Source organism: Hyperolius riggenbachi, chromosome 4 (assembly GCF_040937935.1).
Source record: "Hyperolius riggenbachi isolate aHypRig1 chromosome 4, aHypRig1.pri, whole genome shotgun sequence".
Taxonomy (NCBI): Eukaryota; Metazoa; Chordata; class Amphibia; order Anura; family Hyperoliidae; genus Hyperolius; species Hyperolius riggenbachi.
In genome coordinates, this window is record NC_090649.1 from 402,766,023 (window position 1) to 402,793,203 (window position 27,181).

General features: G+C 45.1%; 1 protein-coding gene across 3 annotated transcripts in view; it reads left to right on the forward strand.

Annotated features, from left to right (window-relative positions):
• The window catches only part of LOC137504197 (transmembrane protein 87A-like), a 234,116-nt gene that overhangs the window by 78,284 nt on the left and 128,651 nt on the right, over nucleotides 1-27,181 (forward strand). The window contains exons 17-18 of one of the 3 annotated variants that reach the window (XR_011019443.1): nucleotides 15,924-15,949; nucleotides 17,344-17,500. Coding sequence is in view for 1 of the 3 variants with exons in the window: in XM_068232293.1 (XP_068088394.1) it covers nucleotides 15,924-15,949 (26 nt within the window). In the remaining 2 variants the exon portion in view is untranslated. Of the gene's footprint in view, nucleotides 1-15,923; nucleotides 15,950-17,343; nucleotides 17,501-27,181 lie in introns of those variants that run through there. The other 2 variants (XM_068232292.1, XM_068232293.1) reach the window with 2 other exon arrangements.

A 27,181-nucleotide genomic window follows, 5' to 3' on the forward strand; every position in this document is an offset into this window, starting at 1 on the left:
TTATTCCTGTCAGATCATTGCTGACAGAGAAGATGGAACCATTTGAAGTGGTTATGTATCAGCTGAGAGTGAGTCAAAGGTGCAGAAGGGCAAGAATAAGGTCTAGAACCATATCAATTTGCAAGAGAATAGATTTATTTGCTATAACAGGACATCTGCATTTCTCTTGAATCATCTTGTAAGAGAACACAGGCAGTGCCAGGGTTAACTAATTTGCTAGCTGCACTATATATTTTTAGAAAAGGCTCCTATCAAATTGTGGGATTGTCCCAAGCCACTTCCAGAATCCTGGTCCAGGTGTTAAGCCCTATTCAGAATGTTGCTACACCACGTTCAAAGGACTGCCTTTTACCCACAATTCCATGGGGATCTTATGGCCTTGTGTTAAATTACCGCTGTAAAATGGAAATAATCGACGAATTCACACCGAATGAGGAAAAACCTTGATGAATACAACTAGAAATCGCTAAACTTCGAATTCGGTAATTTAACAAACTGGAAAAAGTTATCTCAAAGAGAATGATGAATCGAGGCCTAAGAGACTAAAAAGCCCTCCTACTAAAAAGCATTGCTTAGTGTGATTTGCCTTCTTAAAACAGAAAGTACTTGCAATAATTCAGCTTTAAGTGGACATCTGTGGCTACCCACAATGCACCACCACTGAATATGCAAATTATCTCTTTATACAGGGACATAAAGACATAATTTGCATATTCAGTAGCGGTGCATTGTGGGTAACCACAGATGTTCACTTAAAGCTGAATTATTGACAGTACCTTCTTTTTTAAGAAGGCAACATCACCCTTGCTACTAACCCAGTGATGAAGTTAATGTGTAAAGATGCAATAGACTGATCTTCTTGCTTTGTTCAGACAAGTATTATAAATCAGAGATGAACAGAAAGAGAGGAATGTTTTGGTTATGTTTTACACACCAAACCATATACCATTGCCCTGTTTGCTGCAAGTTTCCTAATAACAATATACAAAAAACAAACCTAAAAAATGGCTTGTGTAGTGATGTATGCTTTATAGTTTTTTTCTTGCAGAAACATAGTAAAGGTGGTAAACGCGCTATGGTGTTTTCAGCCAAGATGGCCGGTCAGGACCATCTTTTCAACCCATTTGTCTACCACCCATCTTTGCAGAGAATCTAGCTTGAGTACTAATATATCAAAGGGTGTATATAGCCTGAAGTACAGACAATGGGAGCTTAAGTGTACCCTAGGTGGCATGGGAGGGGAGGGTCGAGCAGATGGGACACAAAGGCATTTTCGCTGCTCTATACTATGCCTCCCCCCGTGCTGCTCTCTGACCCCCCTGCGCCACGCTGTGACCCCCTGAAATTGGCGACAAGCTGCTTGTTTGTAATCTTGAGGGGAAAGGATGTCCCTTGCAGGAGAAGCACTCCTGGGAAGTGGAAACCCCCCTTCCCCAGCTCTAAATGGCCTTCTCTGCGTTTCCTCAACCCTTCTACATTTTGGCACGTCTCTCCCCTGCCTCCTTGCTCTGTGCTTTGTGTTGAGACAAGCAGAGCCAGAGGTGCGGTGTCATGACCATGTTTGTTTTTTTTACCTTATGTCAACGTTTGCGGGACAGAGTGTTATAATTTGCATGGAGTTTGTGCGCTGCACCTGGAGCAAACAGAAAACAACGCACAAACCCGCAACCAGGCAGAGATGTCACTGTTTAGGAAAAGACTGACAAAACCAGGAATAAATGAATAATAAGAATTATTAAATAAAAATAGAATAATGCTGTGCATTAACAACAGTCAGCATAGACTTGCAGGCAATGTATTCTAAACACATACATGCACTGCAACCAATAATACAGGTAGATACAAACAATAAGCATACAGTAAGGTATGAAAATCAGGGTTTATACAAGGACCTCTCTGCATAAAGTGAGTTATGCAGAGTAGATCCAGTGTATAGAATTGTGTGCACACAGACCCTGGATCCAGAATAGTAACACAACATAAACCAAGAAATATATACAAATACAGATTAACAATCGAGGAGGAGACACACGGATAGTCAGCAAGCAAAAGGTCATACACAGGAGATCAAACAGTACAGTAATCGCTAGGCAAAGAATAGTCGGAATACAAAGCACAAGGTCAAAACCGGGAGATCACTAGAGCAGGGAAACAAGGAACAATATAACCAGGAACAGGGAACTCAGGACAGGAGGTCTAGAACCAGGAACAAAGTGCTAGCAACAAGCCAGTTCACAGGTGTGGCTTAAATGGCATGCTGAGAGACCATGTGACAGTCCAGGCCTCCTCCCTGTCTGTGGAGAGATCTCTAGACAGTCCGCCCTCTGCTGGTGGGCAGAGGAAAGTTCAGGTTGTAAATTCATGGAGGAGGCTGGTGACATCTGCTGGTGAAGCAAAGTTAGTTCATGCAGGATTTTACCATCAGATGCAGATCGTAACATTACCCCCCTCCTCAAGGAGCAGCCTCCGGATGCTCCACTTGGACTTATGCCCACCTGGGTCCCAGAAAACACTGGCAAAGAGGCAGGCCATAAATCGGTCAGCAAATGAGACCACCACCCGGGTATTACCAGGCTGACTGGACAAAAGGACCCAGAGGCAATAGGACATGTTGCAAGTCACTATGAAGACCTTTGGGTGACACAGAAAACTGAAGGACACCAGGAAGAGCCATAGATTGGACATCCATAGGAGCAAGGCATCTGAGGTCATCAAATAAAACAGAAAACTGGATGCCATCAGGAAGGGATGCATAATGGCCATGAACAGGAGGAGGAGCAGGATACCACCAGGAGAGGCACCGGCAGGAGCAGCAGATGGGAGGGCATCAGCAGGAGCAGCAGATGGGAGGGCATCGGCAGAAGCAGCAGGCGGGAGGGCATTGGCAGAAGCAGCAGGCGGGAGGGCATCGGCAGCAACTGCGGACTTGGAGGCAACAGGAGCAGGAACTGCAGACTTGGAGGCAACAGGAGCAGGAACTGCAGACTTGGAGGCAACAGGAGCAGGAACTGCAGACTTGGAGGCAACAGGAGCAGGAACTGCAGACTTGGAGGCAACAGGAGCAGGAACTGCAGACTTGGAGGCAACAGGAGCAGGAACTGCAGACTTGGAGGCAACAGGAGCAGGAACTGCAGACTTGGAGGCAACAGGAGCAGGAACAGCAGACTTGGAGGCAACAGGAGCAGGAACAGCAGACTTGGAGGCAACAGGAGCAGGAACAGCAGACTTGGAGGCAACAGGAGCAGGAACTGCAGACTGTAGGTCATCAGGAGCAGGAACAGCAGACTGTAGGTCATCAGGAGCAGGAACAGCAGACTGTAGGTCATCAGGAGCAGGAACAGCAGACTGTAGGTCATCAGGAGCAGGAACAGCAGACTGTAGGTCATCAGGAGCAGGAACAGCAGACTGGAGGCCATCAGGATGGATAAACTGAAAGTCAATTTCCAATAGAGCAGGCAAAGCAGCAGACTGGATAACAGTTTGTAAATGCAGGGCATCTGGAGGAATCTGTGGAAACTGAGTACCAGAAAATGTTTTTGAGGACAAGCCATCAGCAGAGATGAGTGTGCATTTAGCCTCAGCAGAAAACTGTGGGAGCCCTCTTTCAGCAGAGCATTGAGGGAGCTGGATCTCAGCAGGAGTCTGTGGAAACAGGGCATTAACAGGGGTCTGTGGTGCCTGAGTGTCAGACATCTGTGCGGGTTGAACTTCAGCATAAGTCTGTGCTCTAGCAGAAGTTGAAGGGCAAAGGGCATCAGCAGAGACTCGAGAAAGCTGGACCTTTGGCTGAGCGACTGGCTGGACCACTGGCTGCATAGCTGACAAGACCTTTGGCAGAGCAATTAGCTGAACCTCAGATCGAGCAACCTGCAGACCAACTGATCGAGCACCCGGCTGGGCCTTTGGCTGAGCTGTGGAGTATGATTCTGCTGGAACGGCAGACTGAGACTTTGCCGGAGCAGCTGGCATGAGACTTTGAGACGTCTGGAGGACCCACTGCCGGACCAACTGACAGAGGTTCTGCCAAGCTGTCTGACTGGGCTACTGCCAAACTGACCAACAGGGACACTGCCATATCTTCTGAAAGGGAAAACATTGGACTGACGGACACTGGTACTGCTGAGCTGACAGACACTGGTACTGCTGAGCTGACAGACACGGGTATTGCTGAGGAGACTGGCACAGGCAGGGCTGAGGAGACTGGCACAGGCAGGGCTGAGGAGACTGGCACAGGCAGGGCTGAGGAGACTGGCACAGGCAGGGCTGAGGAGACTGGCACAGGCAGGGCTGAGGAGACTGGCACAGGCAGGGCTGAGGAGACTGGCACTGCTGAGGAGACTGGCGCTGGCATGACAGGAGTAACTGGCACAACTGAGGTAAGTGGCACAGGCAGAGCTGAGGTAACTGGCATAACAGGAACAGCAGGCTGGAGTGAAGATGGATTATGTTTCGATAAAGATACAGTTTGTAGATCTGCGGAAACCGGCAACATAACTGTTGGAGTCTTTGCGGTGGTAACTGGAAGGATGGAGGCTGTAGGAAAATATTTCCGTTTAAACTTAGATTTTTGACTCAGTCTAGAAGCAGGGGTGAGTTTAGCAAAGTCCTGATGTGCAGAAGAACAGGGCAGGTATGATGTAGGTAGCTGGAACGACCACGGAGTGGATCTAACCGCAGTCTGTAAAGGAGCAGTTTTTTTATGATTTTTGGATACAGGCAATTCCGAGTCCGTGGAACAGGTTACTGAGGACAGAGAGCATGTCTTTCCCTTGATGCCTGGGGCAGAATTAACAGGTGGTGTGTTCTGAAAATCATAAGAATGAGACAAAATTCTTTGCCAAGCGATTACTAGACCAGAACCTGATTCATATTTACAAGTCTTGTGATCAACCATAGACTGGACAGCACGCATGCATGCAAATATATATGAATCCCCTTTTTCTAGATAGAACTCAAGAAATCGATCCCAGTCACTCTTAAGGTATCCAAACATCTGATCAATCTGTTCAGGATGGAATACTGGATCAAAGCTGACAAACGTATTGCTGGAACTGACAGGGTTAACATTGGCTGCTGAATGCTGTACAAACTGAGTACCAGAAAACTCAGAAGGATCTTTTTTATGCAAAATCTTTTTCCATTCATCAATCAAGGGAAGTACACGGTCAGATTTGCAAACATTCAGGTTCATCAGAGAAGTTGCAGATTTTATACATGCATCCAAAAATGTCTTTTCTTTTGTGGAATAAAATTCATTAAATGATTCCCAATCATACTTTAATTCATCATTCAGTGCATTAATTTCCCATCTACTGAATGGGGGATCCCAATCACTCTTAATGGGAGCTTGCAGATTGCCCTGAGCATAATTGCAGGACTGAACTGTCTGTTTGGAAGTGACAGGAATATGATTAGTTTTAATTGGCTTGGTTTGGTTTATTACTGAGGAGGAGTTATTGCAATAGACAGGCAGGGATCTAACTTGAGTCCAGGAGGTAGAAGGATCTCTTACTGCAATTAGGGTTTGCAGAATCTGCAACAATGCTTGCATCTCAGATTCTGCAGAGTTGCCCTGCTGCATAAAAGATCTAACATGCATAACAATTTGCTTTAACTCTTCACGGGAATATGCTGACAATTCCTTATAACACTCATATTGGTCCTCCTCTGCTAGCAAGGAGTAGAAGTTATTGTGCTGAATAGTCCAATCAACTTCCAGAGCTGAAACAAATGAGATTCCAGTATTAATGGAAGTAGCAGGATCATGAAAGGACTTAATTGATTGAATCTGGTTAATTACTGGCCCGGATTTGGCTTGATTCAAAGGGGCAGCAGGACTTTTAACAGGGCCTGATAAATTACCCGGAACATGTATTGTGGAATAAGCAACAGAATTTTGTTGGGCTTCAGAACAACATTCATGCAAAACTGACAAAAAGTCTTTTAAATCATAAGGAAAGGTTCTTTCATTACTCACGGCCTGAACCCATGAAATCAGCTGCTGCAGATCCTCATAGGAATCGTCTGCAAACACATGGCAGCAAAGTTTCCTTTTGTTTTTAGCTAGAATAGCATATTCAGACAGGTGCATTAAATCCATGTCAATCATGGCTGGAAAAAACAGGATCTCAGACCTTTTCCTAGTGACAAGTTTTTCTGGCTAGCTCTTCTGTTATAATTTGCATGGAGTTTGTGCGCTGCACCTGGAGCAAACAGAAAACAACGCACAAACCCGCAACCAGGCAGAGATGTCACTGTTTAGGAAAAGACTGACAAAACCAGGAATAAATGAATAATAAGAATTTATTATTAAATAAAAATAGAATAATGCTGTGCATTAACAACAGTCAGCATAGACTTGCAGGCAATGTATTCTAAACACATACATGCACTGCAACCAATAATACAGGTAGATACAAACAATAAGCATACAGTAAGGTATGAAAATCAGGGTTTATACAAGGACCTCTCTGCATAAAGTGAGTTATGCAGAGTAGATCCAGTGTATAGAATTGTGTGCACACAGACCCTGGATCCAGAATAGTAACACAACATAAACCAAGAAATATATACAAATACAGATTAACAATCGAGGAGGAGACACACGGATAGTCAGCAAGCAAAAGGTCATACACAGGAGATCAAACAGTACAGTAATCGCTAAGCAAAGAATAGTCGGAATACAAAGCACAAGGTCAAAACCGGGAGATCACTAGAGCAGGGAAACAAGGAACAATATAACCAGGAACAGGGAACTCAGGACAGGAGGGCTAGAACCAGGAACAAAGAGCTAGCAACAAGCCAGTTCACAGGTGTGGCTTAAATGGCATGCTGAGAGACCATGTGACAGTCCAGGCCTCCTCCCTGTCTGTGGAGAGATCTCTAGACAGTCCGCCCTCTGCTGGTGGGCAGAGGAAAGTTCAGGTTGTAAATTCATGGAGGAGGCTGGTGACATCTGCTGGTGAAGCAAAGTTAGTTCATGCAGGATTTTACCATCAGATGCAGATCGTAACACAGAGGAGCGGCAGTAATTGATGCTACCTGATCCGGCTAGCTCCCAGGATCAGGTAGCGTGTTTCGTTTTTTGTATCAAAAATGTCCACCTCTGGTGGATGACCGCCGAAAACTGCTCCATCACGCACCTCACTGTTGTCCCTCCTTCCCCTCCACTGCAACAGAATGATACATCTGCATGGCACTCGGCCACCAAACACTCGCCTGTGGGATTGAGTCCCAATCCCTGAAGGTGTCAATCATAGTGTGTATGTACACACCTTAACTCTTTGGCCCCTATTCAACTCACTTTTTCTCACACATAAAAAACATTCAAGTAAAAGGATTCAGCAGGCACTCAGTGTCACAGAGTGTGTGTACAATGACACATAGGCCTGGTGCACACCGAGCGTTTTTTGAAGCGTTCCGCAAACTGCTTCCTCCAGCTAAGGTATTTCAATGGGATGGTGCACACCAGCAGTTTGAGGTTTTTAGCAAACCGCAAACGTGGGTCCTGCAGCACTTTTGCGGTTTGCAGATGCATTTCTGCCTCAATGTAAAGTATAGAAAAAGCTCAAACAGCTCTGAAAAACGCTATATCAGAGCTGTTTTCCAGGCGGTTTTGTTACATTAGCTGTTCAGTAACAGCTTCACTGTAACAATATTTGTAATCTGCTACACAAAAACACTCAAAAAAACGCTAGGCATGTTTAGAAAACCTCTCTAAACATGCCTAGAATCACTCTGAAATCTGCTTCAAAAACCTCTAGCGTTTTGCAGATCTGCTAGAGGTTTTTGGTGTGCACTGGGCCTAACAAGGTGCAGCCATAAATCACCCTTTATTAGCTTTCCATGCTCAAGATGTAAACCACAGGATAAACCTACAAATGCAGCAATGAAGTATCTGGCACTGTCACTTAACCACTTGAGGACCGTAGGCTTTACCCCCCTTAAGGACCAGACCCTTTTTTTTCCATTCAGACCACTGCAGCTTTCACGATTTATTGATCGCTCATACAACCTACCACCTAAATGAATTTTGGCTCCTTTTCTTTTCACTAATGAAGCTTTCTTTTGGTGCTATTTGATTGCTGCTGCGATTTTTACTTTTTAATATATTCATCAAAAAAGACATGAATTTTGTCAAAAAAATGATTTTTTTTAACTTTCTGTGCTGACATTTCTCAAATAAAGTAAAATTTCTGTATACATGCAGCACAAAAAATGTGGACAAACATGTTTTTAATAAAAAAAAAAAACCCATTCAGCCTATATTGATTGGTTTGGGTAAAAGTTATAGCGTTTACAAACTATGGTGCAAAAAGTAAATTTTCCCATTTTGAAGCATCTATGACTTTTCTGACCACCTGTCATGTTTCATGAGGGGCTAGAATTCCAGGATAGTATAAATACCCCCCAAATGACCCCATTTTGGAAAGAAGACATCCCAAAGTATTCACTGAGAGGCATGGTGAGTTCATAGAAGATTTTATTTTTTGGCACAAGTTAGCGGAAAATGACACTTTGACAAAAAAGAAAAAAAAAAGTTTCCATTTCTGCTAACTTGCGACAAAAAAAATGAAATCTGCCACGGACTCACTATGCTCCTCTCTGAATACCTTGAAGTATCTACTTTCTAAAATGGGGTAATTTGTGGGGTGTGTTTACTGTCCTGGCATTTTGGGGGGTGCCTAATTGTAAGCACCCCTGTAAAGCCTAAAGGTGCTCATTGGACTTTGGGCCCCTTAGCGCAGTTAGGCTGCAAAAAAGTGCCACACATGTGGTATTGCCGTACTCAGGAGAAGTAGTATAATGTGTTTTGGGGAGTATTTTTACACATACCCATGCTGGGTGGGAGAAATATCTCTGTAAATGACATTTTTTTATTTTTTTTTACACACAATTGTCCATTTACAGAGATATTTCTCCCACTCAGCATGGGTATGTGTAAAAATACACCCCAAAACACATTATACTACTTCTCCTGAGTACGGCGATACCACATGTGTGGCACTTTTTTGCACCCTAACTGCGCTAAGGGGCCCAAAGTCCAATGAGTACCTTTAGGATTTCACAGGTCATTTTTGTTTAAAGACTACTCCTCACGGTTTAGGGCCCCTAAAATGCCAGGGCAGTATAGGAACCCCACTAATAACCCCATTTTAGAAAGAAGACACCCAAAGGTATTCTGTTAGGAGTATGGTGAGTTCATAGAAGATTTTATTTTTTGTCACAAGTTAGCAGAAATTGATTTTAATTGTTTTTTTTTTCACAAAGTGTCATTTTCTGCTAACTTGTGACAAAAAATAAAATCTTCTATGAACTCACCATACTCCTAACGGAATACCTTTGGGTGTCTTCTTTCTAGAATGGGGTCATTTGTGGGGTTCCTATACTGCCCTGGCATTTTAGGGGCCCTAAACCGTGAGGAGTAGTCTTGAAACCAAATGTCGCAAAATGACCTGTGAAATCCTAAAGGTACTCATTGGACTTTGGGCCCCTTGGCGCACTTAGGGTGTAAAAAAGTGCCACACATGTGGTACCGCCGTACTCAGGAGAAGTAGTATAATTGGTTTTGGGGTGTATCTTTACACATACCCATGCTGGGTAGGAGAAATATCTCTGTAAATGAAAATTGTTTGATTTTTTTTTTACACACAATTGGCATTTACAGAGAGATTTCTCCCACCCAGCATGGGTATGTGTAAAAATACACCCCAAAACACATTATACTACTTCTGCTAAGTACGGCGATACCACGTGTGACACTTTTTTGCAGCCTAGGTGTGCTAAGGGGCCACGTCCTATACACAGGTCATTTTGAGGCATTTGTTTTCTAGACTACTCCTCACGGTTTAGGGCCCCTAAAATGCCAGGGCAGTATAGGAACCCCACAAGTGACCCCATTTTAGAAAGAAGACACCCCAGGTATTCCGTTAGGTGTATGGCGAGTTCATAGAAGATTTTATTTTTTGTCACAAGTTAGTGAAAAATGACGCTTTGTGAAAAAAACAATAAAAATCAATTTCCGCTAACTTTTGGCAAAAAATTCAATCTTCTATGAACTCGTCATACACCTAACAGAATACCTCGGGGTGTCTTTTTTCTAAAAAGGGGGCACTTGTGGGGTTCCTATACCGCCCTGGCATTTTACGAGCCCAAAACCGTGAGTAGTCTGGAAACCAAATGTCTCAAAATGACTGTTCAGGGGTATAAGCATCTGCAAATTTTGATGACAGGTGGTCTATGAGGGGGCGAATTTTGTGGAACCGGTCATAAGCAGGGTGGCCTTTTAGATGACAGGTTGTATTGGGCCTGATCTGATGGATAGGAGTGCTAGGGGGGTGACAGGAGGTGATTGATGGGTGTTTCAGGCGGTGGTTAGAGGGGAAAATAGATGCAATCAATGCACTGGGGAAGTGATCGGAAGGGGGTCTGAGGGGGATCTGAGGGTTTGGCCGAGTGATCAGGAGCCCACACGGGGCAAATTAGGGCCTGATCTGATGGGTAGGTGTGCTAGGGGGTGACAGGAGGTGATTGATGGGTGTCTCAAGGTGTGATTAGAGGGGGGAATAGATGCAAGCAATGCACTGGCGAGGTGATCAGGGCTGGGGTCTGAGGGCGTTCTGAGGGTGTGGGGGCGGGTGATTGAGTGCCCTAGGGGCAGATAGGGGTCTAATCTGATGGGTAGCAGTGACAGGGGGTGATTGATGGGTAATTAGTGGGTGTTTAGGGTAGAGAACAGATGTAAACAATGCACTTGGAAGGTGATCTGCTGTCGGATCTGCGGGCGATCTATTGGTGTGGGTGGGTGATCAGATTGCCCGCAAGGGGCAGGTTAGGGGTTGATTGATGGGTGATTGACAGGTGATCAGTGGGTTATTACAGGGGGGATAGAGGCATACGGTACACAGGGAGGGGGGGGGGTCTTGGGAAAATCTGAGGGGTGGGGGGTGATCAGGAGGGAGCAGGGGGCAGTTTAGGGCATAAAAAAAAATAGAGTTTACAGATAGTGACAGGGAGTGATTGATGGGTGATTAGGGGGGTGATTGGGTGCAAACAGTGTTCTGGGGGGCGGGAAGGGGGGGTCTGAAGGCTGGGGTGGGAGATCAGGGGGGCTGTGGGTAAAAAAAAAAGTGTGGTGTATACTTACTACTGCTTCCTCCTCGCTGGTGGTCTCTGGAACAATGAGACCATGAGGCGAGGAGGAAGCGTGTATAAAGCACTTTGTTTACCTAGCAAAGTGCTTTATACACTTAATTTAACTATATTGCGGATTTCCTCCGCCCGCCGGCGCTGCTAATTGGCCGGGGACTGGAGTCTAAGTCCCCGGCCATCGATCCCCGGCGGAGGATCGCGTCACGGATGACGCGATCGCTCCGCCCATGCCCGTACAAGGACCACCGCCTCTGTGCATGCGGCGGTCCTTGCGGGATCCACTTTCTGGCCGCCCCTGTGCAGTGGGCGGTCGTTAAGTGGTTAAAAGAGGGGTGGAGGCACCCAATGCATAAAAGATAGGTCATTACGTTGTTAAAGAGAACCCGAGGTGGGTTTGAAGAATATTATCTGCATACAGAGGCTGGATCTGCCTATACAGCCCAGCCTCTGTTGCTAGCCCAAACCCCCCTAAGGTCCCCCTGCACTCTGCAATCCCTCATAAATCACAGCCGTGCTGCTGACAAACAGCTTGTCAGAGCTGGCTGTGTTTATCTCTATAGTGTCAGTCTGCTGCTCTCCCCGCCTCCTGCAGAACTCCGGTCCCCGCCTGCATCCCTTCCTTTCCTGCTGATTGGAGGGAAGGGACGGGGGCAGGCACCGGAGCTATGCAGGAGGCAGGGGAGCAGCCGAGACTGACACTACAGATGTAAACACAGCCTGCACAGCGAGGCTGTGATTTATGAGGGATTGCACAGTGCAGGGGGACCTTAGGGGGGGTTGGGATAGCAAAAGAGGCTGGGCTGTATAGGCAGATCCAGCCTCTGTATGCAGATAACATTCTTTAAACACACCTCGGGTTCTCTTTAATCTTATAAACAAAGGCAATTTTATCTCTCTTGAAAGATTTAGACCAGTTTATTGAAAAAAGGTATTTTATTAGAGCATATAAAATTGACTTCACTTTTCACAGGTGCTTTCCCGCTTCCTCAGGTCAGTGAAAAGACAGGTGCCTGTAATAAATTGTATACATAGTCTAAGAATTATTATATAAAAACAGCCATTGCAGTTTTTTATATAATAGTTCTTAGAATATGTATACAATTTATTATAGGCAGATTACCCTGTTTATAAGATTAAGTTCTTATTGGCCACTTTTTTATGCATTGGGCGCCTCTGTTTTAACCCCCTGGCGGTAACCCCTGAGTCAGGCTCAGGGTTGGAAATCTGCAGCACAGAGCTGTAACCCCGAGCTAGACTCGTAGTGACAGCCGTAAGGTTCTATGCAGAGCAATAGCATGCGGTGGGCGTTTTAACTCACCTGCCTGGGGATCCAAACACCGACAGCCATTATTGTTCCTGTTATCCGAAGCTCATGACGACAGCTGGCAATCTCTCTATAGGGTTACAGCGCCACCCGAAGTACAGAGGGAGAACTGCAGTGCTGGATCCTAGGGAGGTGACCAAGTGCAGGGGCTGCTGCAGGCTTTCTGGCTGCATGATTGTTTTAGGGTGAAAGGGTGCAAAAAAATGAACCGCTTATAGACCATAAAATCTGGAAATAGTCATACTGCCAGGGAGGTTAAGTGTTTTGTCATACCTCTTTACAGGTTATAGTTTTTTTTTTTGACTTGTCCTAAAGAACATTCAGAGTGTGACCACCCACTTCACAGACCTGGAAAACCGGGCTGAAATGGTTAATTCCCTGCCTACTCTGACGGTGGTTGCAAGGATTTGCAACCCACCTTTGTGAGTATTTATATCAGGCATGGGCAAACTCGGCCCTCCAGCTGTTATGGAATTACAAGTCCCACAATGCATTTGCCTTTATGAGTCATGGCTGTGGCTGTCAGACTCCTGCAATGCATTGTGGGACTTGTAGTTCCTTAACAGCTGGAGGGCCAAGTTTGCCCATGCCTGATTTATATCCTTAGCAATTTGCTTTACTGCATCTTACAGGATTCTGCACCACAGGGCTCCTGGTCTTCCTTTGTCTTTAGATGAGCCTGGGGTTGTTACAATCACTGGAGCCATGGACATAAGCTTTCTAGCACTGGATAGCTTTTAATGCATCCAGCAGCAATAAAGTGCTTGTGCTATGACAATTCCAACAATTGTTTCAGTAACGTGCAATCGTATGCAGTGAGTTGCACACATAATAGTTCTTGTGGTGATGATGGAGTAGGGGTGACAGTGGGCGCTTTGGGGTGCAAGGCCAAATATAAACCACTTACAGCATAAACCATACAATATATACACCAGATATAATAAGCATAACTTCATCTCAAACCATAAAGTCAAAACTTTGCTTGACCTTACAGCTCTGAGCAAACAAACCAATTCCATAAACATCTGATTCCATCACACTGAAAAAGGGCGACAGCCAGGACCCCTATGAAGGTGCCTGCCAATGATGGCGCTTCACATAAAGTGCTGTGGGCATATGACTGTGCCACAGTTATAAGCCCTCTCTTCTCCCTCATAGAGCCCCGGGGAACCAATGGCAGAGGTCACCCACTCAGAAGAGCACCTCCAGTACCGCTCACCCAGCAACAGGCCAAACAGAAGATTTTAACCTCGGCAACACCTGTAAGGGCCCTTGCACACTGTCTACATAACGCACACGTTAAAATGGGTGTGAACTGCAATGGAACCTAGGCATAGACTTTGATACAAAGCCTACATGCAGTGAGTTAGAATAACGAGATCCGTTAAACAGTGTTCCCCAACCCTATCCTCAGGGCCCACCAACAGTGCATGTTTTGTGGAAATCCAGAGAGGTAGTTAATCAGCTCTGCTGAGACACTGATTACCTCACCTGTGCAGGTTTGTGGTTTTCTGAAAAACATGTAGTGTTAGTGGGCCTTGAGGACAGGGTTGGGGAACACTGCGTTACAACATAGAATTGGGAATAGTCCCATAGAATTGTATGGGCAGTGAGTTGGTATGCAGAATTATTCTGCAGCGCTACAGACTTAGCCCAATCTAAAGAGAGGGTTGTGCTGTCAGGTGTATGTGGTAGTGTTTTTTTTTCATTTTCGGCCCTCACATACTAAAGGTGGCCATACACTGGTCGATGTGCCATTAGATCGACCAGCTGACAGATCCCTATCTGATCGAATCTGATCAGATAGGGATCGTATGGCTGCCTTTACTGCAAACAGATTGTGAATCGATTTCAGCCTGAAACCGATCACAATCTGTTCAGCTGCTCCTGCCGCCTGTCCCCCCCCCCCCGTATACATTACCTGAGGCTGGCTCCCGGGCATCTTCTCCGCACTGCACCGCACCGCTGTTCTTGCTCCATCCCGGCGCTTCCTGTGTTACTCCGTGACCAGGAAGTTCAAATAGAGCGCCCTCTATTTCAACTTCCTGGTCACCGGAGTGACACAGGAAGTATAAGCGTACACTGGGACATGCGGAAATGCGGTGCAGCGAGGAGAAGAGGACCCCGGAGCCAGCTTCAGGTAATGTATACATGCTCGGATCGGGCCCGAATCGTACGCCGCAAGCGACGCGCTCCTACCGCCGGGCGATCGAGGGTAATTTCCCGCACGGCGCGATCGACGGTCCGATCCGATTTCGGGAGGGAATCGGATCGGCGGGTGCGTTTAGCGCAAGCGATTGGCAGCAGATCCGATCCCAGGATCGGATCTGCTGTCGAAACGGCCGTGAATCGAGCCAGTGTATGGCCTGCTTAAAGCTCAATAATCTACACAATACGATTTCATTACGATTCTATTTACGATCCAACATGTCTGATCGGGATTCGATTCAATTAGATTTGCCATTCAATCGAATCCCGATCGGACATGTTGGATTTAATCGGATCGTAAATAGAATCGTAATCGAATCGTATAAAGAATCGTATCGTGTAGATTATTGAGCTTTAGTATGTGAGGGCCCTAAATGAAAAAAACACTACCACATACACCTGACAGCACAACCCTCTCTTTTACAAAGGCAGCACCATGGGGCAATTTTGTTATTCTCTGTGGCTCCCATTTAATAGCCTAACAATAGCAGTCATTCTAATCATAGGGCTGGATCACTATTGTGGACACCTGTACTCAGGCCAGATTTTATACCCAAAATGATCAGGAACATTTGTCTTGCTGGCTATAAAAAGTCTGGCTTCTGTATGTAGCGTAAGCCTAGTAACTACACAGGAACATAGATCATTACAATGCCTGGTTCTGCTCCTTGCAGTCAGATGAAATATTTTGTGCTCAGCAGAGAGTGTGATCCTATGAATGAACACATCCTGTCTCTTCACATGCGAGACGGCTGAACTGAATTCCAAGAGCATTCTTTTTTTTCAGGCTGGATGTGAACAGAGAAGTAGAAACTTGCTTTGGCATTGTCAGAAGTTGGGTACTTTTTCCATGAGGTGTCTTTTCCACCTTCTGAATTTTGCTCAAGGGAGGAAAAAATGTGGGAGGGATAGAGAGTGAACTCACTAAGGTACAAGCAGCAACCTAGGTGTCAACAGTTGTGTCAGAGCACTGGAGGCAGTGAGCAGCTCAGTGTGGATTGCTACTGGCTCGTCCAGCATGATTTACTTGCAGTTTTGATTCTGTATTGCTAGTGGTCATGCTGCCTCGTTTGAATATTTGGGTGTACATTGAAGACATTTACTAGAGTGAAGCTCAGACAAGGGGCATCGAGGAACTCACTCTTTCTCTCAGCTCAGTTTGCCTGCATCTTGCTCTGAGGACTCGCCAGAATGACCTCTGGATTACAGTACAGTCTCCTTCTCTTCCTTTGTTTTACAGCCTTTCAGGAGTCACAGGCAGCTCAGGTAAGCAACTCCATCAACTCTCTCTGCATACCTTTTAGATTGGAGAGGTAGGTAAAGGTCTGAATGAGGCATACAAAGGCATTTTCAATCATATGTCATAATTCCAATGTAAAAATGCAATAATGTTGCCATTTACTAATGAACTTCAACTTCACCTTTTTTTTTACATGTATCGTTACCTTTTCAATTCAGGTGTTTTATCTTTCCCTTGACTTTAAAGTGACAGATCAATTTTATTTAAAGTGTCAACAGCATATTTCTTTGCAAAGCACGGTACAGTGACTTGTAGCAACCAATCAGAAGTGATTTTTCTCAGAGCTGAAAGGACTAGCTAATTTTGTGTTACAGCACTTGGTACTTTTAGCATTGCTTTCTAGACTGCTTTATTTCAGTGTTTCTTAACATTTTATTGGTATTTACCCATTTTGAAAGCCTGTGCTCATACCCCTTGGTATGGTAAAGATCAACCACCCCTTGACACAGATGTATTTAATAGTAGTACGTGGTAACTGGTTCTAAAACATTTCCTAGTATTAACTATTCCTTTTAATAAGATATATTATAACACTGTAATGCTGGGAGAACACCATGAGATTTTTTGATAGATGGTCCGATAGATAATTTCCGACAAGTCCGATCTGATTTTTGATTGTTTCTCTGATTGATTTTTTATAGAAGTGAATGGCAATTGATCAGAAAAATGATAGGAAAATCGATCGGACAGTACATTTTCTGAAAAATCTCATCGTGTATTCCCAGCATTAGACTGCTCAGATATCTTTTGAATGCATAGTTGCATTTCACTAAAGGTGGCTGATATTATTTGTGGCTGCACGACAAATGAATTAGTGAGCAAATAAAGGAGATAAAGTTCTTGCCCCCCCCCACCTTCTTTTACTGAAGCTGATTGATATTGATATCGTTGGTGGCTACAAGACAAATTAATTTGTGAGCAAATAAAGGAGATAAAGTTCTCTGCCTCCGCCCCCCCCCCCCCCCCTTCCCTTAACCTTTAAAACCAGTCAAATGGTTTTATCTGTTGATTTTAAACTGTGTTTAATGTTTTAGACTATAGATGAAGTGGACCCATCAGAAGTACCTTCCTGGGGTACTCGTACATTCTGGGACTTTTTAGAAAAGTGGGTTTTGGTACACAAGAATCTTTATAAACAGACTGCAGCAGTTTATTGTTGCTATTATTATTTATATTGTTACTGCCAGAGTTTACTGAAGTGCTTTTACAGTGATGAAATATCTGTAAATTGACATTGTCGTGTAAGCACACCAAAAAAAAAAGCCATTTTAGGTTGTGATCCAACTTATTTTATTAATAAAGCAAGTATGCACTCATGCAGTGGTGTGAATCATTACATAATAGTCTCGTGTTTCTCAAGTTTATTACAGAATCTATCCCATTATGAAAGATGATGTTTGCCAAGTCCCCCCTATGGTGAAGAACTTCATGTCAAGTACCCCTTGCCACATTCACGCTCGTTAGGAGTACTCAATATTTGTGTATTAAGGGTTTTCACGCACCACTTTATACTTTTAAATAAAGAAAAATACCTATTCAGTCTTAGTTATGTATGTTTTACTATCTCCAAACTCATTGTATTTGAGGTACAATGACAACTTCAAGTACCCACTGAACCCAACCCAATTATACTTACAAAAAGTAAAAAGTTATGTCTGGCGCTCCAAAAGACAGTCCACACCGCTTATGTGATCAAATAGAGATAATGGAGGCCGCTCTCCAGTTGGGATGAAACAGGAAAAAGCAATCTCAGAAAGATACATAGAGCGCTACATAGTGTAAAACCATTAAAAAACTTTAATATGCGCAAGTACAGTTCTTCTTACAAAATAGAAGATAAAATGTCACATGTAGACAGCCAGTAGACACAACTCTCCCTCCTATTGTGTGGGCACCGCCAGGCTGTGGCCAGCAACAAACTGTGGACAAACTAGCCACTCACTCCGCTCCTCCAATGTACTTCGCCTGACCACCCCCCCCGCATCACCCAGTCCCATGCATGCCTCCCTTTACACTATGGAGCGCTCTATGTATCTTTCTTAGATTGCTTTTTCCAATTATACTTACAACTTGTTGAGAACATGCAGTAGGATTTAGACAACATTCTGTTTCTTGCAACGGCCACAAGAATAATGAATGCACAATGGTCATTTTCCTATTTAATTATATTCTAAGTGCAGATTCCACAGTGGGAATAATGTAAAGGATCTGTTTAATAAGGACAGGCTTCATGAGTACACACAGAGAGGCTGAGCTATTAAAGGACAGAGGCAGAGCAGTTTGATTAAATCATTGCTAGTATCTAAAATAATACATCATGTTGGAATGTAAGGGATTGTTTGGCCAAGCTGGCTATGATAATATAGTGCAGAGAATAGAGATTGCCCATATTTGGAAGGCTCGGGAGAGCCTTTTTATTGTGCAACTCACAGGTTTGTACCAAGCTAGAACTCTGAGCACACACTACCTAAAGGTACGACTTTGTTGTCTTCTGCATATCCAAATTAACAGTTGCGTAATGTGTATGAGTTATAAATAACCACGACAGGCAGACAGATGCGGAGAATAGATGGCAGTCCTCCATTGTTTCGTGTACATAGATAAGAGCAGCAATGCCATTTTTCATCCAAACACACCTGAAAGATCTATGCTTAAATTTATGTTGGGAGAAAATGAATTCTCCAACTTGTAAGAACTATTGTGTTACAGACCTTCTTCCAATGTCTGTATAGAGACAGTTATTATTTTTATTCTTTTATAAAGAGCCAACATATTATGTATCGTGCATAATAGATATGGGAGACAATACAACTTTAACTTTTCAGCAGTCAATTTATTTAGAGGCTTGCAAGTGCTCCAGGCCAATTTATTTTAGCACATTTTTTTCTATAATTGTTACATTTCCCTACTTCTAATTAGTACTGCTGTATAGTGTATATATGGCCACTTGTCACTAGGGGGTAATGTGAGACAATAACAGAGGACTTCTGCTTTTAGTGTCTATATGTTCTGCTAAGTAGAGAAGAATCAAAGCATTTCAAGAATTTACAGCACAAGGAGTTCTGCCGACGGAGGTCAAAAGCAGTGCACTTATCTCAAATGAGATAATACTATTGAAGTTTCTAATGGGTTAAAAAATGTACACAGGGGTATTACAGTGTTCAATGGTACACAAAATGGTGACATAACATTGTAGTAATACAGTAAGTATAGCAGACAAGTCATTTAGTCTATATAGTGGGAGAGAAGAGCACATGGGGAGGAGGGCCCTGCCACACAGGTTTACAATATAAGGGGTGGAGGTGAGGGTCACATGGGGTGGATAAGGCCAAGGGAGGAGGATGGAGTTATGAAGATGGTGGGTAAGCAAAGGTGAACAAGTGGGTTTTTTAAAGCCTGCTTGATTGAGTTGAAGGTGGACATGAGCCTGATGGGGGAAGGAGTTCCATAGAATAGGGGCTGCTCTGGAGAAGTCAGTGATCCTTGCAATTGAGCGAGTAAAGTGAGAGGTGGATATTCATAGAGTTTCTTGAGCAGCCTGGCTTGCGTTGCACCTTGTACAGTAATGGACAAAGGTGGAGATCCTTGACCCAGCACATACAGAATCAGATGCATGTAATTATCCACACTATAAGAGGGGGTTCTCTGGGGGAGCTTGTTGTCCTGAAGAAGCACTGCATTGAGTGCGAAACAGCTGTAGACTCTCCTGCTGCCTTGTCAATCCCTTTTTTCCAATGGCTCTTTGTGTCTGCTAAAATGGTTTTAGCGATTTGGAAATAAAGGTATGTTTTATCAAACAGAAATGCGCCAACGCTGTTTCATTCCATTAAATGCCTATGCTGAAGATTGGTTGCCAGCACTCCATTGGTGATTGGTTACTGCCCAGCGCATCAGGTCTCTCTCCTGTTAATTTGGACATCTGTAGCAAACCTCCACCCCCGAGCCAGGTGTAGGTGCCCGCAGTGTAGATTAGCCAGGTCTAGTTGCACCCAGTATAGGTAGCCAGCTGTAGGTCCCCCCAGTATAGGTAGCCAGGCATGGGTACCCCCAGTATAGGTAGCCAGTATAATTGCCCGCAGTATAGGTTAGCTAGGTAGGTGCCTCCAGTATAGGTAGCCAGTACAGTTGCCACCAGTATAGGCTAGATAGGCAGGTGCCCCCAGTATAGGTTAGATAGGTAGGTACCCGCATTATTTTAGATGGGTAGGTGCCCTCTTAATAAGGAAGTAGAGCATGTATACGTGGCTATGCAGAGGAGGAGACCAGCGGCAAGTGATCAGCGATTGGAACAGCAGGGAGGTGAGTTGCTCAACAGGAGAGGCTTCCCTGCGCTTATTCTGCAGCAAAGGGGGGAGCACGGAAGGTGAACCCGGGGAGAAGGAGGGAGAAGTCGGGTCACCCTCCCCGCCCCTAAGTCCCAGTGAGACCCGCGGCTCCCCCCCATCACGGCGCCCCCCTCCCTCACAGCGCTCAGGGCTGCTGCATGCCTCTAAAAACGGGGCTGTATGAATGGGAGGTATGGTGGGTGGATTGTATGCCAGGCAGAGCAGTTTCAATTTAATTCTGACGAGGGCAAGGAGCCGGTGAAGGAACTTGCAAAGTGGGGCAGGAGGAGTGGATGAGGCTGGCACCTGCATTCAATAGATTGCAGGGGGTCAGAGTCTGGTCTCAGGAAAACAAAGGTGCATTGCAGTAGTCCAGGCAGGAGATGACCAGAGCATGGATCAGGAGTTTGGTAGTGTTGGGAGTTAGGTGGGGGGTGAATTTTATATATATGTTATGGCCAGAACCCGAAGTCTGGCCACTTCGGGTTCTGGTCGACCAAAATGCGAAGTGGCCGTGTTACAGCGACCAATGTCGGAAAGGAATTAGATTCCAGCAGCTCCGGCTACTCTCCTTGCTTGGCTCGACAGCTCTGGCTCCTCCGCCTGTCTACTCCTGTAACCTCGGCCGCGGTTCCAGTATCCCTACCCACCCTCTATCTCCCCTCGCACACCCGAGTTGTTCATCACCGCAGGGAAGCACGTGGAGGAGCAGGCAGGGGAAACACTGCAGACATTGCTTCTGCTAGCACCCACTCTGTAGTGCTCCTACCTGCTTCATAATATAAGCCTGCATACTTTGCCAACCCAATCATACATGTTGCATGGCCATTATTTAAGAAGACCCGGCAGGATATTATAACTTGATAGGGAAAGAGGGACAATTGAATATATAATTTAAACTTAAAGTGGAACTGTAGATAGAAAATAAACACATTGTTTCACTTACCTGGGGCTTCGCCAAGCCCCCAGCAGCTGTCCTGTCCCGCGCCGGTCCTGCCCGAGCCTCCGTTCTCCCGCCGCCAGCTACTTTCGGTTCCGCCGCCGGGCCACTGCGCCTGCGCGTCTCTGGCCACGCAGATCCTTTCTTAGAGTTCCCCGCTATTGCAGGGCTGCGCTGGCCTCGGCTTACAAGTTGAGGTACGGGACGGAGGGGCAGCGGGAGAACGGAGGCTCGGGCAGGACCAGCGCGGGACAGGACAGCTGCTGGGGGCTTGGGGAAACCCCAGGTAAGTGAAACAATGTGTTTATTCTCTATCTACAGTTCCGCTTTAAGGTCAGGCCTGGATTTACATCACTATAGCCTATAGGCACACATGTCCTGCTGAACTGAGCTGCAAGTGTACTGGCTGGCCCAGCTGTCTCTTCTCCCTTATTTCCCTTGCGTGCCATAAGTAGCGACAGGTGTCCCTTAGCATTGGAGATGGCCCGAACCGTTCGGTTCGCGAACTTCCGCAAAAAGTTCCGTTCGCGCGAACTTCCGCGAACCGCAATAGACTTCAATGGGAAGGCGAACTTGGAAAACAAGAAAAATGTATGCTGGACACAAAAGTGATGGAAAAGATGTTTCAAGGGGTCTAACACCTGGAGGGAGGCATGGCGGAGTGGGATGGACGCCAAAAGTCCCAGGGAAAAATCTGGATTTGACGCAAAGCAGCGTTTTAAGGGCCGAAATCACATTGAATGCTAAATTGCAGGCCTAAAGTGCTTTAAAACATCTTGCATGTGTATACATCAATCAGGGAGTGTAATAAGAGTACTGCTTCACACTGACACACCAAACTCACTGTGTAACACACCGCAAACAGCTGTTTGTGTAGTGACGGCCGTGCTGGACTGGTGTGCACCATGGCCAGAGTGCAGGCCATGGCGGTTTTCAAGCCCATATGGTCGCCGGGCTGAGGTAGCTGAATGACAGAACAGTGACTGTCCAGCTGATCAAATTTGGTCTGTCCACAATGAAGCAACGACCTTATTATCTTGGGTGTGCCCCCCCCCCCCCCGAGGCACTCATATAGCCGGCAGGCATTGCTTCATTGTGATACGCAAGCCCCTTCACCGCGGCAAGGTAATGATCACGAAGGGGAATTGGCACATGTACATGCCTTTTGTTTTGTTGTTGCAGCCGAAGTGCAGCCAGAAAAATTAGGCAGGCATGTACATGCACCAGAAAAATTATTCAGGAATCCACCTGGAGTCCTGGACCCTGTTGGTGGTGGCGGAGAAGGCAGTCAAGAGGCCTGCAAGCAGAGATGCTCTGTGGGGACTGGGGACCAACTTAGTCTTGGCGCTGGCAGTCACACGGCGTGCAGGCAGAGATGCTGTGTGTGGGGACTGACTTAGTCCTCGGGCAGGCCTGACCGTGCTTTGCAGACCAGGCATCCATGGTCAGATGGACCCTTGACCCAACGCTGTGTGCCAGAGAATGACACCACTTGCCTTTCAACATCACGGTACAGTTTGGGTATCGCCTTTTTTGAGAAATAATTGCATATCTTCCACTGTGGTGTGTGGATTTGCTTTTGTGTGCTGATTTCCCTCAGGTGGTCATCCCATTGCAGTTTGTGCTTTGTAATCATGTGCTTTCGTAAGGTAGTTGTCCCTACGCGGGTCTTGGTCTTTCCACGGCTTAATTTTCGGTGGCAGAGAGTACAGATGGCATTGCTCTCATCTGAGGCAGACACACAAAAAAATGTCCACACCGCTGAGCCCTGGAGTGATGGCACTTTGGTGGCGGCCGACTGAGTGTTAAGTGGGGTGCCAAAATCAGAGCAGGAGGAGGAAGATATGTCACTCTTCTGTGCGGAAGCTGAGAAAGATGAGGTGTTCTGTGTTAAATAGTCAACTACGTCCTGACAACATTCGGGGTTGATATCTTCTGAACACTGTACTTTGGTCGTGTGCCGCACGAAATCACAACAGTGCTACCTCGAACAGACCTGCCAGGTGGCCTGCCTCTGCCTTTTGTTTTGTCCATATTGGGGGGGATGAAGTGAATGGTATGCACTGACTTGACTAATACAATGTGCAGTCAGTCACACAGGTGCAGTTAACAGGTATGCACGGAGTGGTATATCACACTGCGTGTACTCACATACGTGGGTGCACTGAAGTGAACAACAGGTAGTAGGTATATGCAGTTATGGGTATTACATGTGCACCTGTAACACACAGACAGGTACCGGATAGGCACAGTGACACTGCGTGCACTCACGTAGGTAGGTGGGTGCACTGAAGTGAACAACAGGTAGTAGGTATATGCAGTGATGGGTATTACATGTGCACCTGTCACACACAGACAGGCACAGTGACACTGACTGACAGGGCTGTATATAATGCAAGTGGGACACACACAAAAAAAAATAGATCAAAAGAACAAGATTAGCTCTCAAAAGAGCTGTTGAGGGGTGTTTTTTTATCAATAACAATCAGCCAGGAGCAAGCTAACAAGCCTACAAGAGCCTAACTAAGCTTTCCCTATGAGAGTCTAGAGCAGCTATTCCCTTCACTAATTACTGCAGGCACACGAGTGAGTCCACTGCCTGACGCTGCCTGCCTTTTATAAGGGGGGGGGGGAGTGGCTCCAGGAGGAAGTGTAGCCTAATTGGCTACAATGTGCCTGTTGACTGTGATGTAGAGGGTCAAAGTTGACCCTCATGATGCACTATGGGGGCGAACCGAAATTCCCGGAAAAGTTCCCGGTTCGCCGCGATTGCGAACCACGGAAGTTCGCCGGCGAACCGTTCGGGCCATCTTTACTTAGCATTAGGTATTAAGTAGCTAGTTTTGCCACCGACTGAGGGGAAATCTCGGCAGTGGAATGCTGAGAGCTTGGCGAGCAACCTCTCATTTACGCTCTACTTGGGACTCTGCATAGGGAAGGGGGGAGAAACTCAGTTAGGGGAGTGAGCTGCCCTTCCATCATCAGGTGCCCGTAGGCATGGGCCTACAGTGCTTTATGGTAAGTCTGGCCCTGGTGGAGGTCCGAGTGGAGGTCTAAGTTCAAGTCTGAATAGCCAACTATCATTTCAAATACGTGGACATTTCAACATTAGGAAACCTGTAATGCAAAACATTGTCAGCCTGTTACCCTCAGTCCTGGGAAACTGACAACCTCGTCTGTAGCTGGGGAGTGCTGGCACTTGTAGTTACTTTCCAGCTGGAAGAATGCATGTTACAATTGTGGAAAAAAAAACTTTAAAAACATTTAAGGAATGTAATATTTAGACTGAAAGCTCAGAAATGTAACTTGGTTTACTGTCCGATTTTGTGTAAATGCACATCCATCTTTACAATGTTATCTTGTGGCAGCGAGAGCCGGCTAATAACACTGCACGGTTTATTTTTGTACTAACCTTTTTCAGGTACGTTATTCTGTGTCCAAGAAAAATCAAATAAATGAACTGGCAACATGTGTGGTACTGTGGTGGAAACAGGGCTGTGCTTGCTTGCGGTGATCACACTGCAAAGCTTTATTAAAGATGTTTGTGCGCCTCTAAGCTTTGGAATGTATAGCATTAAATATTATAGGACTGTTATTGTGAAAAATTTTAAATACGTGTGTATTAGTTGTACATTTTGTCCCAGAGTAAAAGGCAGTACAAGTTACTTTGTTCATATGAGCCTTTCACTTACAGTAGGCATAAGAACTGTGACATATCTAACAGTTTTTGGACTAATCTATGTCCTCGCAGGGGATTCTCAGGAATGCCTTTATTTTCAAAATCACTCCTCGAATGACATGGGATGCTCCAACTGCCAAAATAGTGTGCACAGAAGGAAAGTGGTTTTCTAGGACCATTGTAAGAGCCCTTTCCAGGAAGTGCTTTTGAAAGTAATAAAGACCATCTTGAGAATCCTCCATGATGAGAGATGAACTAGTCCAAAATATGTCAGATCTATTAGATTTATACTAGGTTCTGTAGATGACAGCTACATGGGAAATTGGAGACATTTATAGTGCATTCTACTCTGGGACAAATGCACAAGTAATATACATGGATTTTGAGTTTTATACATTTTCACAATTGTTGTCCTTTAAAAAAAAATCTGTTGAAAACAGTAGATTAATTTAGGATTCAGGTTGTTTTATGAAGTGGAGTTTGTTTGCTGGTATCCATGTTTGGTTGAGCACTGGCCTTCATGTGTATAGTAACCACATTGTTTTTATAACACTATAATGTTAGGAAAATACATAATCTATGAAATTAGCGCAGAGTGTTTGTGTGTTCTGCTATTGTCGGCAGGTTAGTTTGTGAACCGCATCCTATTCTAAATCAGGCAATTTGATATGTATTTACATGATTCCAAAAGTCACCCCTTGGCAGAGGGGTCTATGCTTTGATGGACTTGGAATCTGGGACCACATGAATGTGTACACATAATTTGGTCTGCATTTGAGTTAACGGGAAATGGTTACTGCTTCTTTTTAACAGGGCGCGTTTTTATGTTTCTGTAAACATTCTGGACATCTGTGAACACCCAACTTGATACAGTTTTCTACTTCTAGTTTGGCATATGTAGGAATTTGCCTGTGAAGCAGTTATAGTGTTGGAAGCGAAATGGACAAAAGCCACACTATAAGACCATATGCCCGCTCTGTAAGGGCTAGAGCTTTTAAGTGGACCTGAACTCTTGCACAGGACAGAAGGAAAACAGAGAGAGATGCAACCTGTATGTATTCAGAGAGTTTAGCCTGTCTAATTCCCCCTCATCTGTGACTAATCACCACTGTAATTTGATGTCTTCAACTCAGGACTCAAATCTGCCATGACAGAGCTGCTAATTTGTAAACACAGGATGTTAACCCTATGTCTGCTTCCATGAAAGCAGGGAGTAGAAACACTGCAGATTTATTGCAGAATTTGGATCACGTGTAACAAAGAAATTGTTTTTTTTTAAAGACTATTATGCTGTTGCTTATCTTTTAGAGTAGAGAGGAAGTTCTTAGTTCAGGTCCGCTTTAATATAAGTTTACTTTCAATTTGTGTTCCAGCTGTACTAGCAAATAGTAAACTAGTAAACCAGGTTCAAATTGAGATCAATCTGAACCAAAACTGAACTAAAGCTGACCATACACATATACATTTCCACATCAAAAACAATCGATTTCTTTCTGAAGGGTATCGATTCAGAAGCAATCTATTCTTACGTCACATAGCACATCAATTATTAATATATTCCAGCAGGGAATCTATTCAAAATCAAACCACAGTGTTGCACTGTTCAATACAGTGTAACGCTATTGGTCATCAGTCTACCATTTCTCCTGCTCCACCCCTGATCAACCTAGATCTTCCACAATGTCTGATCGATACTTTCGATTGGGGACTTGTGGGCTCCTCGGCCTATTTTCACTTCTTATTAGCTAAATGATTGGATTCTCTCACCACTCAATGCATGGCTTCACCATACTGCTTCAGTTTGCTTTTCTCATGTTGCTGCCATGTTGATTGAGGTACCCTGCAGCAGACAGGACTAGATGCATTTTTGTCCCCCTAGACCACCGCTCGGCAAACTACGGCCCATGGGCCGGATACGCTGTAAATCCGGACCACCATAGGGCAGCAGGATTCCTCTCCTCCTTCACTGCAGAGTTGCTATCAAAAGGAAACAGAGGATTAGCACTCACCTAATCGCCACTTCCTGCGTCTCCATAGCAACAGGGCATCATGTGACAGACTATCAGGACGTGACAGGAATGAGGCACGCGTGCGTGTGGCCAGGCCGCGTAAAGTCTGCCCTTCCCTGCCCTACACCAACTGTCTTGTACACTTCCATATGCAGCCCGTCTAGCCTTCTGTGTGCAAGCTGTCCCTTTCTCATATGAGCAACAGACCCACTCTGAACATGCAACCTCTACTTCCATGTGCACCC